We start from the raw sequence: 18,170 nt of genomic DNA on the forward strand, positions 1-18,170 counted from the left end.
ACAGACTTCAGTCAGTAGCAATGCTTCGATATTGGTTCATCAGTTGTAACAAATGTACCACATTAACATATGATGTTAATCATACGGGAAGCTATGTGTATGGCGGGGGAAGGATTATATGGGAATTCCCTATACTTTTGATGTAATTTTTCTGTAAAATCTAAAACTTCTCTAAAAATAAAATTTATTATACAAAGAAAAGGGCAAAAAACTTGATGAGAAATTTCTCCAAAGAAGTTATACAAATTGCCAATAAGCACATAAAAAGATGCTAATATCATTAGCCATTAGGGAAATGCAAATCAAAACCACAATGAGACACTACGCGAGACCCACTAGAATGCCTTCTATTTAAAAAAACAGAAAAGTGCAAGTGTTGGAGAGGACATGGAAAAATAGGGACCCTTGTTCTTTGCTGGTGGGAATGTAAAATGGTGAAGCCGCTGGGCAAAACAGTTTGGTGGTTTCTCAGAAAGTATACAATCATCATATGACCTGGCAATCCCACTTCCAGGTACACACATACCAAAAGAACTGAAGGCAGGGACCTGGACAGATATTTGCACACCAATGTTCATAATGGAATTATTCACAATTGCCAAAAGATGAAGCAACTGAAGTGTCCATCAAAAGATGAATGGAGAAACGAAATTGGTATATGCACAAAATTGAATATTGGACTGTAGAAAGGAATGAAATTCTGATACATGTTACAACATCGATGAACCCTGAAGACATCACATTGAGTGAAACAAGGCAGACACAAAAGGATAAATGTTATATGACCTTACTGATATGAAATAATTAGACTATGCAAATTTGTAGCCAGAAACTAGAATACAGATTACCAGGGACCAGAGAAGTAGGGAGTGGGGGCGTTAATTCTTAAATCAGTAGAGTTTCTGTTTGGGGTGATGAATTTTTTAAAACTAGGTATATTTTTATATAATTAAGTTCTTCAAAAATGATGCAGTTCTTATGGAACATAAAATGGTAACTCTTAATTAAACAAAATGAGCAGCTGACTAGAATAGTAGATGCCAGAATTGGCTATTTGTGACTTGAAGAAATGACTTTTTAAAATTTCCCGGAAAACAATGAAATTACCATGATGAAAGGGTATTATTTGCTGAAATAAAGGCTCCCTGAGAATCATACAAACTTTAAAGCTTAGGCTCAACAGAGAAGGGGGCATCATAACTGACAACTAATTATATGATCTATCTAGAGGCGTTTTGAGTCTTTCACAGATCCAGACGTAGATGGAAAATGAATCCCAAGTAATATGCCTAAAAGAAATGTATCTATATTAAAAAGCAAACCTGAAGTGGTTTGGCCTTTATCTTCAGATTATGAATTAATGCCCAAGAGCAGAGCAATACCAAGAAGATAATAATTGCTTAATTCTTTCTTTCCTTAACCTACAGTCAACCTACAAAACAAAACACTTCAAGAAAAATACCAGGGTAGCTTTTTTTATGCACACTTTTCACATTCATAATGAAAGAACCCTTATTTTAATAACTATCTCTGCCTTCACTTAGGTAATATACATCCATGAAGTAGTAAATAATATGCATAAGAAGTCAATTTCCTAAAAAATAGGATCCAATCAATTTCTCATTTGGCAACATGCATGCTGGAATAGATTGGTTTAGTTCACAGCATTGCTTTCAGCCATGCTAAGAGATTAATAAAACAAAATTAAATCAAAGCATGGTTTCATTTGTATAATTAAAAGAAAGGCAATTAAGCAATTATTTAAATATTGGCTTGTTACATGATTGACAGTCACTACTCAAAATAAACGGCCATTTTAGAAGACATAGCCAGGCTCCAATTGTGCCATTTTATGCACAAATGAGAAAACTGCAAAATAAACTGGAGAATCTTTAAAAGAGAATACAGAACCTCTTTTTAAAGCAGTATTCCAGAGTCTGCTAAGGGTCCCTTTGTAAGCAATTTCGTCACTCTGAAAGGTGTGCTGGTCAAAGGCTCTCGCCACCAGTCCTATGCCTGGAGGTGGGTACAGGGCCCAGGGAGGCAGCTACGGAGGCCACCACCAGTTGCCTGCCTCTGCACCTGTCTGAAACAAAGGCAGTGCCCCTTGGGAAGAAAGACACCTAAAATAAAACAAAACCGCAAATTCTAACTACAGACTATTTATATTAGAGCTGTTTGTTCTTCTCAAGAGAGAAAAGAATGAACAGGTCTGCATTTTAACAGGAAACAAATGTTATCTTTCAATAAAGAAAAGCTAAAGATATTCATCTAAGGACAAACTAGTTACATAAACACAATTATAATATGGTCTTTGCATTTATGAACATATTCAAAGATATGAAGAAGTAGATAATAGTTCAAGGATATAATAGCTACTTGGAGTTGGTGGACTTATGATCCAAATGCCACCCAGAGCCTCAAAGAAAACTTATGCTAATACATTACAAAACAAAAATTTAAGACAGTGAGGAACCACAGGCAAATCTTCTCACTGCTTTTTCAAGGTTGAATCTGCATATAAATTACCAAAGGAAGAAAATTAGATTCCACTCTGGTGGTCCTTCTTAAAAATTAAAAGCAAAATTCTCTGCTTCTATAGGGAAGCAGATGTGGCTCAAGTGATAGAGCTCCCGCCTACCATATGGGAGGACCTGGGTTCAATCCCTGGGGTCTCCTGGCGAGAAAGAAGAGAAAGCGTGCCCATGTGGCAAGCCAGTGCCCACGTGGTAAGCCAGTGCCCGCACAAGTGCCTGCGTGGTGAGCCAGAGCGCTGCGCAAGTGAGTCACGCAGCATGATGATGATACATTAAAAGAGATAAGGGGAAAGTCAAGGTGAAGTGCAGCAGAAACGAGAACTGAGGTGGTACAGTTGACAGGGAACCTCTCTCCCCATCAGGGGTCTCCAGGATCAAATCCCAGTGAATCCTAAATGAAAAGGGACAAGACAACACAGACAGCAAAAATAGCAGGGTGGAAGGAGAGGAAGGGGGGGGAATAAATAAATAAACCTTAAAAAAAAATTCTCTGCTACTATTAACTGTCAAATTATTGGGCTTAGAACCTAGGGCACAACTGGGAAAGCTGACATTGATCCTTGGCTTCATCGTTTACTCTAATACGTGAGTGCACACACAGTTCTAGCTTGGTTTTGTGTCTTTCTCTTGAGGAAGTTTGCAAATATCTAGTCAGCAGGAAAGAGAGGCAAATCATATCTGTGCCCCAAGGCACCTCAACTTTCCTGCAATATATACTCCATTCTAAGTAGAATGTAAAACAATAGTTTTTTATTTTAATGTTTATTTTTATTTTTTCCTTCCCCTCCCCTGCCCTGCTGTTTTTGCTCTCTGTGTCCATTCACTGTGTGATCTTCTGTATCTATTTCTCTTCTTGTCTTCTCATCTTTCTCCTCTAGGATTCACTGGGATTTGATACTGGGACCTCTGATGTGGAGAGAGGTTCCCTGTCAATTGCGCCACCTCAGTTCCTGGTCTCTGTTGCGCTTCACCTTGACTCTTGCCTTCATCTCTCTTTTGTTACGTCATCATCTTGCTGCGTGACTCATTGCACGGGCTCTGGCTCACTGCGCGGGCACTCGACTCACCACATGGGCACTGGCTTACCACGCGGGGACTCACGTGGGCACTCAGCACACCACGCAGGCATTCAGCTCACCACACGGACACCTGGCTCATTGCGCGAGCACGGGCTCACCAGGCGGGCACTTGAACAGGCGCTCGGCTTGCTGCACGGGCACTCACATGGATACTCGGCTCGCCATGTGGGCACTCGGCTTGCTGTGCAGGCACCCACGTAGGCACTCGGCTCGCCATGTGGGCACTCAGCTCGCCATGTGGGCACTCAGCTTAATAGCTGGACACTCGGCTCACTGCATAGGCACTCGGCTCACCATGCAGGCACTGACTCACTGCATGGGCATGCTTTCTCTCCTTCTTTTTCACCAGGAGGCCCTAGGGATCAAACCCAGGTCCCCCCCATTTGGTAGGCAGAGGTCTTATCACTTGAGTCATATCTGCTTCCCTAAAACACTAGTTTTTAATGGAGTTGTCAGTCTCCCTTATCCTCTGGGAACTTAATTTTTCATTAACGTGATCAAGACACTATGTAAAGCAGCAAAATAATACACTATTTTATAAGGCTTTTGAATCCAAAAACGTTAAGGACAACATGAGAGCAGGACAGAGGCAATGAGATAAGCACCTAATGGTAATTTCTAATGGATTTGTGCTCTATTTTTAAAAGATTCCTTAAGTGTATTAAAACAGGGAAGTTGAAAAATTCCTCTAGATAATTTGGGTATTGTATATATATGACTGTATCTGATTTATGAAGTTAGAACAATTTTTACAGTCAGTCCAATCCCATAATTTTACAGAGAAATGAAAGTTCTACTGGGACTTGACCAAGGTCAAACAGCAAATTAATAGAAGGATCACAGCTAGAACTGAAGGCTCCTGAATCCTAGTCCCTCTTCCACAATGACACACTGCCTAAAAAGTTCCTGGGCTGATTTTACTTTATTATCCCAGCAAAAATACCTGTGATCCCTAACCAATTCCTCAGTCCTAAATAACTTAGAACATTATATAATCTGTCAAATCCTTTATCCAGTGGCTTCTGCTCATGAGATGAACAAGCAACTTTAAATCCTGCTATGCAGAGATGACATCTTCTAGGCACTCTAGCCTCCTGGGCTTTACCCTGCTTCACCTTCATCCCACTCTGGATGAGCCTGGAGGATTCCCACAGGGAGCCAGGATGCCTGATGGTCGCCAGCTGGCACCCGTTCCCTCTCCACACCAGTTCCTGCCGCCTGCTGCACTGAGTCCTTCTCCAGCACTACCCAGTCCTGCCAAATGCCGGGCTTCAGGCAGAGAAACAGCATTAGTTATTTCTCATAAAAAGTTAGGGACCTGAGTAAAACGCTGTACCAAACGCATTTTAGAAAGGAATGTTCTGTGCATCCCACTTGGTGGTTTTATGCCCATCTTCTGAACCTAGCCTCTAGGTGCTCAGCAACACACATGCAGCTGTACAACACACGCCTCGTGCTCACAACTCATTCTCTCCTTGCTAAGGTTTATAACCGCACAAAACCTCCTTACGATATTTCTACTATACACTCAACCAGCGATTCTCAACATGTGGTCTGTGGGCTCCTTCAGGGGCCCACAAGGTCATGAGGTGCCTTTTCACAGTGTTGACGCCCACACTGACGGTGAATAAAACTGCTGGGGTATCTGCTGACCCAAGCACCACACACACAAGTCCTCACTGTCACACACTCAGCAAAAAAAAAAAAAAAAAAAGGAAAAAAGTCCTTGATGAAACAGTAAAAATTAATTTTACTAAATCTTGACCCATGAATCCATATTTTTTTTACTATTCTGTGTGACTAATTAACACTCTGCCAAGTATTTAAGTATGGAGGACAAGCAATTATGTGATGGAGCTGTGAGCTGAACTAGCCGCTTTGTTCATGGAGCTCCACTTTTTATTTGAAAAACTGAGAGAAAAATTAAAGTTATGAGTCCTGGGTATTTGGCAGACATTTTCTCAAAAATCAAACAAAGTGAACCCCTCAATTCAAGGGAATTAATAGGCAATATCTGTGATAAAATTCAAGTTTCAGTGGAAAATTATAATTTTGGAAAATGTGGATCTAGTAATGTGAGCTCACAGCCTCCCAATGCTTTAGTGATGAAATCAACAGTGAGAGTAACAGATTTGATTTTTTTTTTTAATGTTCTATACAGAACTATGTCAACATCTGAAAGAGTTGTGTAACTCGGTGAATCAGCGTCTTCCAGATGATGTTACAAAATCATGCATGGGTAAAAGATCCACTGCAAGGCAAGACAGACCAATGATGGTAATACAGCAGAGTTCAAAACATTCAGTGACATAGCTTGAGATATCACAGTGCAAAACATTTAAGATATTTCCATTGTTTTGGTGCAGAGCCAAAAAAGAACATCCACAATGATCTGAAATGACTAATAATTTACTCCAATATACGCCTTCCTTTCATATGCATGCAACTAAATTTTCTTCTTCATATGTATCAGCCAAGACAGTAAAGCAACAGTTTGAATGCAGAAACAGACAAGAATCCAGTTGTCTTCTATTAAGCCAGAAATTAAACGTTTGAAAAAATGTGAAACATGTTACTTTCCTTATTATTATTATTTTTAAATATAGCTATTCTTCATTAAAATGCTGTTTTAATGCAAGGGGTTTATTACTGTTATTTTTAATGACTATATAAATCTTCTTAAAATCTGGTGGGTTTTTTTTTCAGGAAATACCAGGGATTGAACTCAGGACCTCATACATGGGAAGCAGGTGCTCAACTGTTGAGCTGTCTATGCTCCCCTATGAGCACTGTCTTTTTCATGTTTGTTTTTAGGGGGTATGGGGATCGAACCCAGGACCTCATGTATGGGAAGCAGGCACTCAACCACTTGAGCTACATCTACTCCTGTTTTAACTTTTAATTTGGTAAACACTGATAGATAGCATCCATGAAAATAAAAGCTCTTCAGAGCCTCAGTAAGTTTTGTTTTTATTTTTTTTAAGATTTATTTATTTTTTGCCCCCCCCCCCCCAATTGTCTGTTCTCTGTGTCCATTCACTGTGTGTTCTTCTGTGTCTGCTTGTCTTCTCTTTAGGTGGCACTGGGAACCAATCCTGGAACCTTCCCGAGTGGAAGAGAGGTGCTCAATCTCCTGCGCCACCTCAGCTCCCTAGTCTGCTGCGTCTCTTATTGTCTCTCCTCTGTGTCTCTTTTTGTTGTGTCATCTTGCTGCGCCAGCTCTCCTCTTGGGCCAGCTCGCCACGGGGCCAGCACTCCTGCGTGGGCCTGCTCTCAGCTCGAGCTGGCTCACTGTGCTGGCCAGCTTGCCTTCACCAGGAGGCCCCGGTAATCGAACCCTGGACCTCCCATATCGTAGACAGCAGCCCAATCGCTTGAGCCACATCCACTTCCCCTCAATAAGTTTTAAGTGTGCAAAGGGGCCCGTCATACTAGATGAACAGCCTGAGTTTGTAAAAGAAAGGTGCAAAAAAAATGGGAAAGGGCCCAGTGTGGGCAGAGTGGAATACAAGTCAGGCAAGGCTGGGTTTATCCTGATTTTACCATATAGTGGATCTGTGACTGCAAGCAAATAATTTCTCTGATGTTCAGTTTCCTTTCATGCAAAATGGGAACAATGTAGCCTCATGAAGAGCATGGTGGATTTCACTATGTGCAGCGTAAATCAAGTGTATATGACAAAGCCAGGACCAATACTGCCATCATCAACACATCTACACGGTGAACATGCTGTCCCCAAAAATGGCCCCAAGAACTTGAGACAGCAGAAAAGCTAGTAAACCTATCACAGATGGTCCAATTTCTTTGGATATTCTATTTTTTTTTTTTTTGGTAGGATAGAAAATTAAAGCCTAGATAATGCAAAGAGGTCTCCGGATTCTTCTCCTGCAGGGAAGTAAAGCTAGTCAGTGAGCTTTTCATTTATTGCTGTGAAAGATGACACAATGACACATTTTGAATTCTCTATCCAAAGGATTTCCAAAGGATTTAGGGTTGGGGGTAGGTGGGAGGGAAGACACTTAAAACAAGAGATCCCTAATCAACCACAAATAGTGGTAAGGACTAGAAATAATGAGAAAGTCGAAGTAATGCAATTGCTACTTGTAAGAAAACCTTAGGAAGACAAGCTGCTTATAGTGTACACACTCAATTGTACTTGGGTTGTTACTACTACTAGCATTCTACTGTGCCATGCCACACGGTGTATCTTTTTGTGTGTGCATATATTTTAGTTTGCAGACACACGCACGCTTTGCACCTCAGTAGTAAGCGGCTTACAATCTTCTGATTTTGCTGACCACCTTTTGTGTCGTGTCTTAGCTGGCCAGGCTGCCATTCAAATCCACAGCACACTGGGTTAGCTTTACAACAGGGGTTTACCAGCTCATGGTTTCTGAAGCGAGAGGCTGCTTCCTCCTGGGTCAGCAGCACTCTGGTGATGGCCTGCCAGCATCCTGGGAGTTTCTTGGCCTGTCCCTCTGTCACATGGCAATGTCCTCTCCCTTCTTGTCTGTGTCCTGTTGACTTCTCCTCAAGGCTTTTTCTTTCTATGCCTGAAGTTCTTCTGCTTATAAAGGACTCCAGTAACCTGGGTTAAGGTCTATTCTCATTCAGGTGCGTTACCTCTTAACTAAAATAACACCTTCAAGAGATCCTACCTACGATGAATGGGTTTATACCCACAGGAATGTGGGTTAAGAGCATGTCTAAATTAGAGTATAATTCAATCTCCCACGTTATTCCTATATGCAAAATATAGTCATTCCATCACAACATCTCAAAAGCCTTAAGTCACTTCAGTAACAATTGAAAGTACAAAGTCTCATCAAAATCCATTCTGGGTGTGGTCCACCCTGGGTTAGATTCCTCTCCATCTTTGGACCTGTAAAACCTAAAAAACAAGTTATCTGCTTCCAAAATAGCAATAGTGGGACAAGCAGAGGATAGACATTCCCGTTCCAGAAGGGAGAAACTGGAAGGAAAGCAGGGGTCATGGGTCCCAAGTAAGTCGGAAACCTAGCAGGGGAACTCCCTTAGATCCCAAGGTCTGAGCGGTGCCCATGGACCAGTGCCTTGCGCCCCAGGTCTGCTGGCGCGGCAGCCCCCCCAGCACTTGTGCAGCAGCCATGCTCTCACCCGTGCCGGGGCCTGGGCCGGGCTCTCCAAGCCCTGAGCGGTGGCCTCGCTCTGCCTGACCACTGCAGTGCAGGCCCCCTCCTCTCCAAGCGCTGAGGTGGCGGCCACACACTTCCCCAACACCTGGGCGTAGACCTACTCTCTGAGCTCTGGGGCGGTGGAGAACGCTCCAGGGACACTGCGGGCAGAAGGCCTGCCCACTGCAAGCAGACCCACTCTTCCCACACACATGATGCTCTTGGTCCCAGATTTCTTAAACTCATCCCTGCTCTGTCCCTTTCAGTCCAGGCTGGCAGTGCTTCTGTTCACTCAAATTTTGCAAAAACCCTGTCACCTCTGCATGCAGTTCATGGGGGTTCACACCATCAGACAAAGGACTTTGCACAGTGCTTTCTGGATGAGTGCATTCCCAGTCCTGACTTCCTCTGGAAGGCCCGGCTGCATCCATGCTCGGCCATACGCTCGTAGTACAGGGTTGTTCAGTCAGACCCTCACATACAGCCCAGCGTTCTGAGGACTCACTTCCAAGAAGCTCAGGAAAGCCCTGCTAGCTAGTTTAAACTAAAGCAAACCGTGTAAAACCAAACCTAATCCCAGCGGAACACAAATAAATGAAAACTTAGTTTGGGTAGCAATTAATTTGAGTATCACAACTAATTTTAAAATTTTAATGCAATTTACAGTCAAATTGCTATTTGTGTTAATAACTCACAGTGTAACCAAAGTTCACTATTCTCAGAAGATATTTTCAGAATATTGTCTGACAAGCTCACAGCAAGTGCAGAGATTTGGCAGCACCATTCTGCTAAGTACCCACCCAGGTGCACCAAAGAAGAAATTCAGGCTGAGTTTACTGGGGAGCAGAGGAAAATCTGTTGTTATGGATGGGTCAGCAGAAGCAGTTGTCTCATCAGGCCCTATTACCAATATGCAGTTCATTCCAAAGCCCCTCATGCTAATTTCGTCTTTTCCAAATTTGATGCTAGCTAGGGAGCTGTTTGAAAGGAAAAGACTGATGATGAAAGGAGAAAGACTACCCCTCAGAGTACCTGTAGGATCAGCGTGACATGGCAGAAGGCTGAGGGCATTCCAGAAGACAGAGGTGACTGCATCACGTCAGCAGTCATAACTTTACTTTAAAGATTTAAACAAAGAGGAAGCTCCAGGAAAAAAGAGGCATATTCTTAGAAAGTCAAGACTAGGGTAAGGAAAAGAAATGTGCTTCTTTTACCCCCTCCACAGGTCAGCCAGGTGGGCCAAGTTCTCACTTCACGGGAGGGCACCAGGCCCTGGGGCAGAGCCGCCTGCCAGCGCCTCGGGGTCAGGTGCCAGGGGTCTGGGGAGCAAGGGCTCTTTGAATCTATGCACTTTCCTCACTACCCTCCAGAGTTCAGCATTATTAGGCACAAATTTTCTGCACTTAATCAAATTTGTCTAAAACCACATTCCAAGAAAAACGCTATACTTCCAGGTAGGAGGTACACTTGAGGAAAAATGCTGGAAATCATTTTAGGATTTTGCAGCATGGATTTCAAACTAGTAAAACTCAGTTATATATATTTTATTATTCCTAGGAAGCTTCTGATAATAAGAAAGTAAGAAATGATGATAATGTTCTACTGAATATGCTATGATGATATAGCAGATAGTATCCTCAGTCCTCATTTATAAGACTAACTCACTTAATATCCAAAACAGCCCTTTGAAGTAGGTGCTGCTACCTGCCCATTCCACAGGAGGGGGCCTGAGGGACAGAGAAGTGAAGTAATTGCTGAGGGGACACAGCTAGGAGGCAGCAGAACAGCCTGACACCCAGGTGGACGCCGAGTGCTAGCCCTGTAAGTGACTGAGAGCAGCAACTCCCCACGATGACTACATTCTCAGCCCACACAGAACAGGAAATTCTTACCTCTGGCTTGCTAAGGCTGGACGAAACCAAGGAACCAGATCCCACATCCAAATCCCACTGCTTTTTACCATGATTCTCAGGGTCCAGAGCAGCGATTCGCCCATCTAAAGTGCTGATAATTACCAATGATCTGTAGATTTAAAAATCAATAGGATAAAATAAACAAAAGCCATTTTAATCAATAGGTCAAAGATTGACTTATTTAACAGACAGCTAACATCCTGGACATTTGCTCCACACATTAAAAGAAAGGCGCTCTGCAGGCCTCGATCGGTGGGAGGGAAGACAGACCACCTTCCCCTCAACACTCTCAGTCTTGCCAAGACTTTACGTCTTCAGGAAACCAAGACAACCTCAATATGTCCTTTATCTACTTATGTCACTTATTCAAAGCCTGGGTCATCCCTCATTCCCACACTCCAACACCCATATGGAACTCAATGTCCTCTTATCTGTTCCTCCTATCCTCTTTCCTAACGCTTTTCTTTTCTGAATGTTCACTTATTGTTTTTTTTTTTTAACTTTTTATTGTGGTAACATGTATACAACTAAAATTTTCCAATTTTAACCAAATGTACAATTCAGTGGTATTAACTGCATTCTTAATATTGTGCTACCATCACCAACATCCATTGCCCAAACTTTCTCATCACTGCAAACAGAAACTCTGCACCTGTTAAGCAGTAACTCCCCAACCCCCACTCCCTTTGTTCTAGGTATTAATATTTGTTTATTCTACGTATTTCATATAAGTGAGATAATACATTTGTCTTTTTTTATCTGCCTTATTTCATTCAACACGATGTGTTCAAAGTTCATCTATGTTGTCTCATGTATCAGAATTTCATTCCTTTTTACTACTGAATGATATTCCATTATATGCATATACCACATTTTGTTTATCCATTCATCTATTGATGGACACTTTGGTTGCTTCCATCTTTGAACAATTGTGAAAATGGTGTTATGAACACTAGTGTGCAAATATCTGTTCAAATTCCTTCTTAATTCTTTGGGGTATATACCAAGAAGTGGCAATTTCAGATCATACAGTAATTATCTATTCAACTTTCTCTGCAACCTCATTTCTTTTCTTCCTCTAATAGAAAACTGACTCTCCCTGAGTATACTGTTTCCCTATAGAAGCAAAGGAAAAAAAAATTTCCCATAACCCCTGACCACTAGGCCCAGTGACGGGGTAGAGATACTCCTTGTTGCCATTTCCAGACCATTTCTTCCTCTCCTTCTTAAAAATACTGAGCTTTGATTTGCATGTGACCAGACCGTTCCATCCATCACTCCATCTAGCAGTCATCAGCTGACCACTGGGTCACTGGCCTCTATTCCTTGGGGTGCCTAGCTCCTGGTGTACTATCACTACCTAACATACTTCTACCTCAATTCTTTCTCTTTAATTATCTGTCTCCCTTGCCTCAGCTGCTCCTGTGGTCAAACTCCAGATCTTGTAACTGTCACCACAACCCACTTGCCCCATTGAAATTTCAAGCATCACATCTCAGCCAAAAAGTTCCCTTTCCCAATTACTTTCTCTACTTCTCCGACTCAACAAACTTCTGTCCCACCAGAACCTACACTGGTCCTATCACTGCTACCCTGATCTTCACCACCATCATGCCCTCACTTCTTTCTTATCTGCCACAGTCCTTCATTTTAAGCACTTCCTTGCTTATACCCTCAACTCCCTATTCCCACTCTCAAACTGTCACACTCGCCAGGCAGAAAGCTAACCCTGGTTTAATGCAACTTTCTACCTTTTCCCATTCCTGCATCTGTGCGGCTGAATGTGGCTGACCAGTCTCACTTTAAATTCACGACACTAACCTTAAAGAGGCTACGCCTGATGCTCAACAAGCACAGCACGTTTTGCTGGTCTCTGTGCTTTGCCACCATCCTACGTAATAATTTCATTTCTTCTCTCCCTTCATACTTCCAACACCACCTTTCCAAGCTCATGCCTCTGTAACCATGCTTCCTGTTTCTAAACAGAAACAATCAGAAAAGAATGCTTCCCACCACTGCACCTATCCATTCCTTGGCACCTGCACCCACGAATCCTCCTTCCCTGCTTCCTGTTGCTGACAGTGAAATGTCATGCTCCCATCCACCACTAACACCTTTCTGGCAGCAGCTCCAGTAACTCTTTCCACTTGCTTCATCAAGTATTCCCTCTCTTCTGAGGCATTCCCCTTAGCATTCCTTACCCAACCTGCTATTACTTCCCCAACTTAAAAAATCAAATCATGGTTTTTAATTACTGTTAGCTGGAGGACACCTGAAGGATAATATGGGAACTGTAAAACAGTGATTGTGGTGGTAGATAAGGATCATGGTGAATAATATAAATGCAGGAATGCTCTTCTACTACAAGGTGTTAAGAATATGGTGATACATAACATAACTTATTATAATAGTTTTGTAGCAAATGCAAATTGCTAAAGGTCAAAAAAGAGAATACGGGGTTTAGTATTAAGAGCTATCAATACAATTAAACATTTTTTCTCGTTTCTTCATTTTCTTAATTAACAGGTAGACCTCCTTCACATCATTTAACCAGTATGTGCTCTTCTGTGTATCTTTTCGAACACTGGAGGAACAACTGAAGTTTGTTTTTAGGATTTGATGAGATAAAATTATCTGGACAAGGGAAGCGGATTTGCTCTAACAGATAGGGCATCCGCCTACCGCATGGGAGGTCCAAGGTTCAAACCCAGGGCCTCCTGACCCGTGTGGAGCTGGCCCACATGCAGTGCTGATGTATGTATGGAGTGCCGTGCCACACAGGGTGTCCCCCGCATAGGGGAGCCCCACGTGCAAGGAGTGCGCCCCGTAAGGAGAGCCGCCCAGTGAGGAAAAAAAAAAGTGCAGCCTGCCCAAGAATAGCACCACACATATGGAGAGCTGATGCAGGAAGATGATGCAACAAAAAGAGACACAGATTCCGGGTGCCGTTGACAAGAATATACGCGGACACAGAAGAACACACAGCGAATGGACACAGAGAGCAGACAACTGGGAGGGTGGGGGGCCGAGAAGGGTAGAGAAACAAAACAAAACAAAAATACCTGGACAGAATTTTTTTGAGCAATGTTTCCGTAACTTGTTACACTGCCTTTTGTCTGATATTTTATACATTTGAAATAAAGCTTACTTAAAAAACAACAAATCAGATTAAACAAAATGAAGCCCTCTCCCTCCAATTCATTCTTGCTTACCTTTGCAGCAAAACTCCTTGTTAAAAATAGATTAGAGTGGACTTACTGATGTTCTGCTGGGGAACTATTGTGATTAGTAAGGGAAGAAATTGTAATATTGATGTGGAGAAAGTGGCCACGGTAGCTGCTGATGGTAGGGAGAGGGTGGAAGAGAAATGATGTAGGGGCATTTTCAGGATTGGAGTTGTCCTGGGTGGTGCTGCAGGGACAGATGCTGAACGTTGTGTGTCCTGCCATGGCCCACTGGGTGGACTGGGGGAGAGTGTAGACTACAATGAAGACTACTGTCCATGTGCTGCAGCAGTGCTCCAAAATGTATTCAGCGGGTGCAGTGAATGTGCCACGATGATGGAAGAGGTTGTTGATATGGGAAGAATGGGGTGAGGGGGGGTAGTGGGGGGTATATGGGGACCTCATATTTTTTGAATGTAACATTAAAAAGAAAATAAATAAAAATAAATAAACTAATAAATACTGTTTGCAAATCCTCTCCTCTCCTTCTGCTTGAACTGTTTCTGATCAAGCTTTTGCCCCTACTACCCCATCAAAACTGTTTCTGGCTAAGTTAGCAAAGGCTTCCACACTAATCAGTCTGGTGGTCAGGTCTCAGATCACATGGCCATCCAGTGGCATCTGTTACTTCTCTTTCCCTCCATGAAAAACATTCCTCATGTGGTTTCCAGGACACCGTACTGTCCTGATTTTTTTTCTCTTAGTTATATACTACTCCTTCTGAGTCTCATTTTCTTTCTCGTCTCCTATTTCTTAAAATAAATCTTTACCTAAATGTAATTGTTTTGGGGATCTCATCAAGTCTTGTTGCTGTAAATACCCTTTATATGCTAACGCCCCCCAATTTTATATCTCCCCTGAACTCTGGACTTACATATCCAACTGCTTACCATATTTAAATCATCCAACAGGCATCTCACAGTTAACAAAAACCAGTGTCCCGCTATAGACTTCCCCGATTCCTCAAACATATCATGTTCACCTTGCCCTCAGGGTCTTTGCAGGTGCTATTCCTTCTGAAGCATACTCCCCCAAATGCACAGAAGGTTCTCAATACATACCTGGCAAGTGAAAGAATGAGTTGTACAGTTATTCTAGGAATTTGTTAGTTACATTTGTTGGCTTCAAAGACCACGTAAATTCCTAGCATGTATATTTATATTTCTGGTTAGGATTATAAGATTATCTTTTCTTTTTCATTAAGATATACAATGTATGTAAATTCAAAGCAAAGCTACAATTTGACCAAAACAAACCAGCTCAAGTAAACCCATTAGAAACATTTGAGAGATATTGATCAAGTGGATAAAATCAACTTAGTTTCCAAACTGTACATTAATTCTCATTTTGAATTTTTCAAATAATAACAGTCTAATTTGTGAAAACAGACTTTTGTCAAATTACAAAGTCCAATAATTTTACTTGCTTGTTTTTGTTGTTTTGTTTATTTTTCTCCCATAATTTTAGGTAGACAAAAAGGGAACAACCCAAATTTCCTCGCCGGATTCAGTTAAATGCATCTATTGAGAGTTGGGGAAGGGGATAACTGAATAAGAAAATTATTTTATAATGAAGGGCATAAAAAATTCATACCTTAGATGTGTCACTTCACAAATAAAGGGAATAAAATCTAATTGAGTTAGACAGCAAGGGTTAAGAGCCAAGTTAATTCTTTCCTGGTCTCATTATAGAAATGTCTAATTTTCCTGTTTGACAATCATTAACGACAAATAAATGACAGTGAAAAAAACTCCAATTGAAACAAAACAGCATATGCAAACAGTGTTAACCCATAAAAGCCAAAACCATGGGGACTCTTCAGATACTATTTTTGAAGATTTAGAGCCAACATTGTTTATTTATCAACCTAGGCATTCCATTCATAACAATAACAAAAAGTCATATCTTTTCTACGTGCCTAGTTGTGTGGAAGAGGCATATTCAGATGAAAATAAAATTCTAGCTCTCACCCTCAAATCAAGGAAAAAGCTAAGAATATTTACATCCATATCTTATGTGTTTGTAAGCACACATTTGAATGAGTAATTTGGGGGTTAATATTAATTTTTTCACTGAAAACCAATCAGGTAAGATTTAACTTTTTAGTTCAACTATTCTGCTTTTTAAAATAAACAAGATATTTTTGGATTACTATATTTAGAAAGTAAGCACAAATTTGAGCAATATTTAAAAGAAATGCAAACATATGAACAGGAACAATTAAGTACCTCACTGTTGTAACTGCTATTGGTACTTAATGTAATCTGGTTCTTAATTAGCTGTGAATGGGGCCCCCTTAATTATTTTAAGCACTGTCAGTGGGAATAATGCCAGCCCCCTAACACACTTGCACTGTTCTAAGCTAATCTTAATATTCACTGTGGGCTTTCTTCCACCAGCAGCCTCTGAAAGCGAGGTGCCCCTTCTGCTGCAGCTTTAATTGAGCATCACTACCAGGACAAAAAAAAGATGTGCTCCTATTTAGACTACTATACCTCGTCATAGACAGAGAGAGGTGCTCACTGACATAAAACAGATCCAGGAGTGCGTCAGGTAGAGAGCTGCTGCTGGAAAACAAGGCCCTCAGGTTGAATGCAGGGATAATCGGAGGGCATCATTAACAAACACGCTTAGAACTAACATCAGTTAGAGATAAAACGGACCCACTCATCCTACAAAAGCAGGGCCACAAAGCCACTTCCCCATGATCCACTCATCCTACGTTAAGGTTTCTAGAACGTTGATGAAAGACCCTTATTCAAGAGTCAAAGATCAGCTACTTCACTGATCTCAGCATATTCCAAACCTGCCTGATCATAAGCATCACCCTATGATTATTAAACCAGTTAAAAACCAGTGAAGGTTCACCATCCCAAGAGGGACGTCACAGTCTGTGTCTTCACCAGTACCCTGCTTGAGTTCCACATCCTGCCCACATGACAGGCCCATTAGTAAACATGAACGACCTCACAGGGTGATTTCCCTAGAGTGAAAATCATAACTCATTACCTGGATGAACAGGACATATTGCCCAACTGTCGTAAACTCTTGAAATTTCTAGTTCTCACTAACTTGCTTCAGTTTACGAGGCTTTCTTTGGCCCACTTGGCGTCAAGCGCTGTTCTCTGGCCCCATACTCCAGTGCCTTGCAGGCACTTCAAGCGCGGTTCTCGGGCCCTCAGCACTGCCAGCCCCTCACCCTGGACAGTCCTCTTTGCTGCTTCCACAGCCCAGCCCCCCCCGGAGCCCCACCCACTAAGGCTCTGGGACCAGCATGTGGCGGAATGCCAGCTCGTTCTCCACGCTCCTCCTAGATGGCCAACGCCCCAGCTTCAACTCCACCTGCAATAGGACAGACAGCTCCAAACCTACAGTGTTTGCAGTTCACCACCTCGCCCCTGACACTACTTTTATTACCACAACATGTCTGAACTCAACTTCCCTCCCACAACCTACTTCTTTCTCCCCTGACAACACATTTGATACAGACCATAACTCTCACTTCTCCCTCACCCTCCGCATTTAGACAATAGTGGGGTACTGGTGATTCTATTTCTGAAGCTTCTCTTAAATCCTCTTCTTCATTAACACGGTCCCTGACCTAGAACAAATTTTCATTTCTCATCAGAACACCGCCAGCGGGCTTTCTGACATACTTCCCTGCCTCAGGCACTTTCCCCTCATTCCTTGCAAGTTATGGTTCTACAGCAGAGACATGATAAACTTCCACAGCGTCCCTGGGCCCACCGGATGAAGGCCACACAGCTTGGGATGGTACATGAAGCCTGTCATAACCTGGTCTCCGTGTTCTTTCCTCATCTCATCAGCTGCCTCTTCCCCCAACCCCATCTTTTCTCCCTCCACCTATCTTGCACCACCCTCACAAATACACATAAACACACACAACACACCAAGGTTTTGAGCTTTCTCAACAAGGTTCCTTTGTCAATTGATTTTTTTTGCCCCATGTCTTAAATGATTTTATTTGCCAAATGAACGTCACTTATAATTAATTCCCCCACCTTTGGAAGAAACATTTAAGTACCAATCAAAATATGCAAGATTTCTTTAGAGAAATAACTAGAATTACTATATTAGGTTTGATATGATTCTAGCTCAAAGCAAAGAAACTTGACTTTTTAATTAGCCTTTTCCTCATTTAATGTCCAATTTCCATTAGGTTCTTTTAGAACACCAACAATCTCGTGGATCTCCACTTTTATCTCTGCACATCCGCAGGGGTCCGGGAGCCCTGACTTGGGAA

The 18,170-nt window shown here is 42.0% G+C and overlaps 1 protein-coding gene across 4 annotated transcripts in view; it reads right to left on the reverse strand.

Annotated features, from left to right (window-relative positions):
* The window catches only part of EIF2AK3 (eukaryotic translation initiation factor 2 alpha kinase 3), an 83,864-nt gene that overhangs the window by 54,958 nt on the left and 10,736 nt on the right, over positions 1–18,170 (reverse strand). For 3 of the 4 annotated variants that reach the window (XM_071208954.1, XM_058279055.2, XM_058279056.2), the window contains exon 2: positions 10,662–10,791. In XM_071208954.1, the coding sequence (XP_071065055.1) occupies positions 10,662–10,791 (130 nt within the window). Of the gene's footprint in view, positions 1–10,661; positions 10,792–18,170 lie in introns of those variants that run through there. The other variant, XM_004472282.5, reaches the window with a different exon arrangement.

This window comes from Dasypus novemcinctus, chromosome 17 (assembly GCF_030445035.2).
Source record: "Dasypus novemcinctus isolate mDasNov1 chromosome 17, mDasNov1.1.hap2, whole genome shotgun sequence".
Lineage (NCBI taxonomy): Eukaryota > Metazoa > Chordata > Mammalia > Cingulata > Dasypodidae > Dasypus > Dasypus novemcinctus.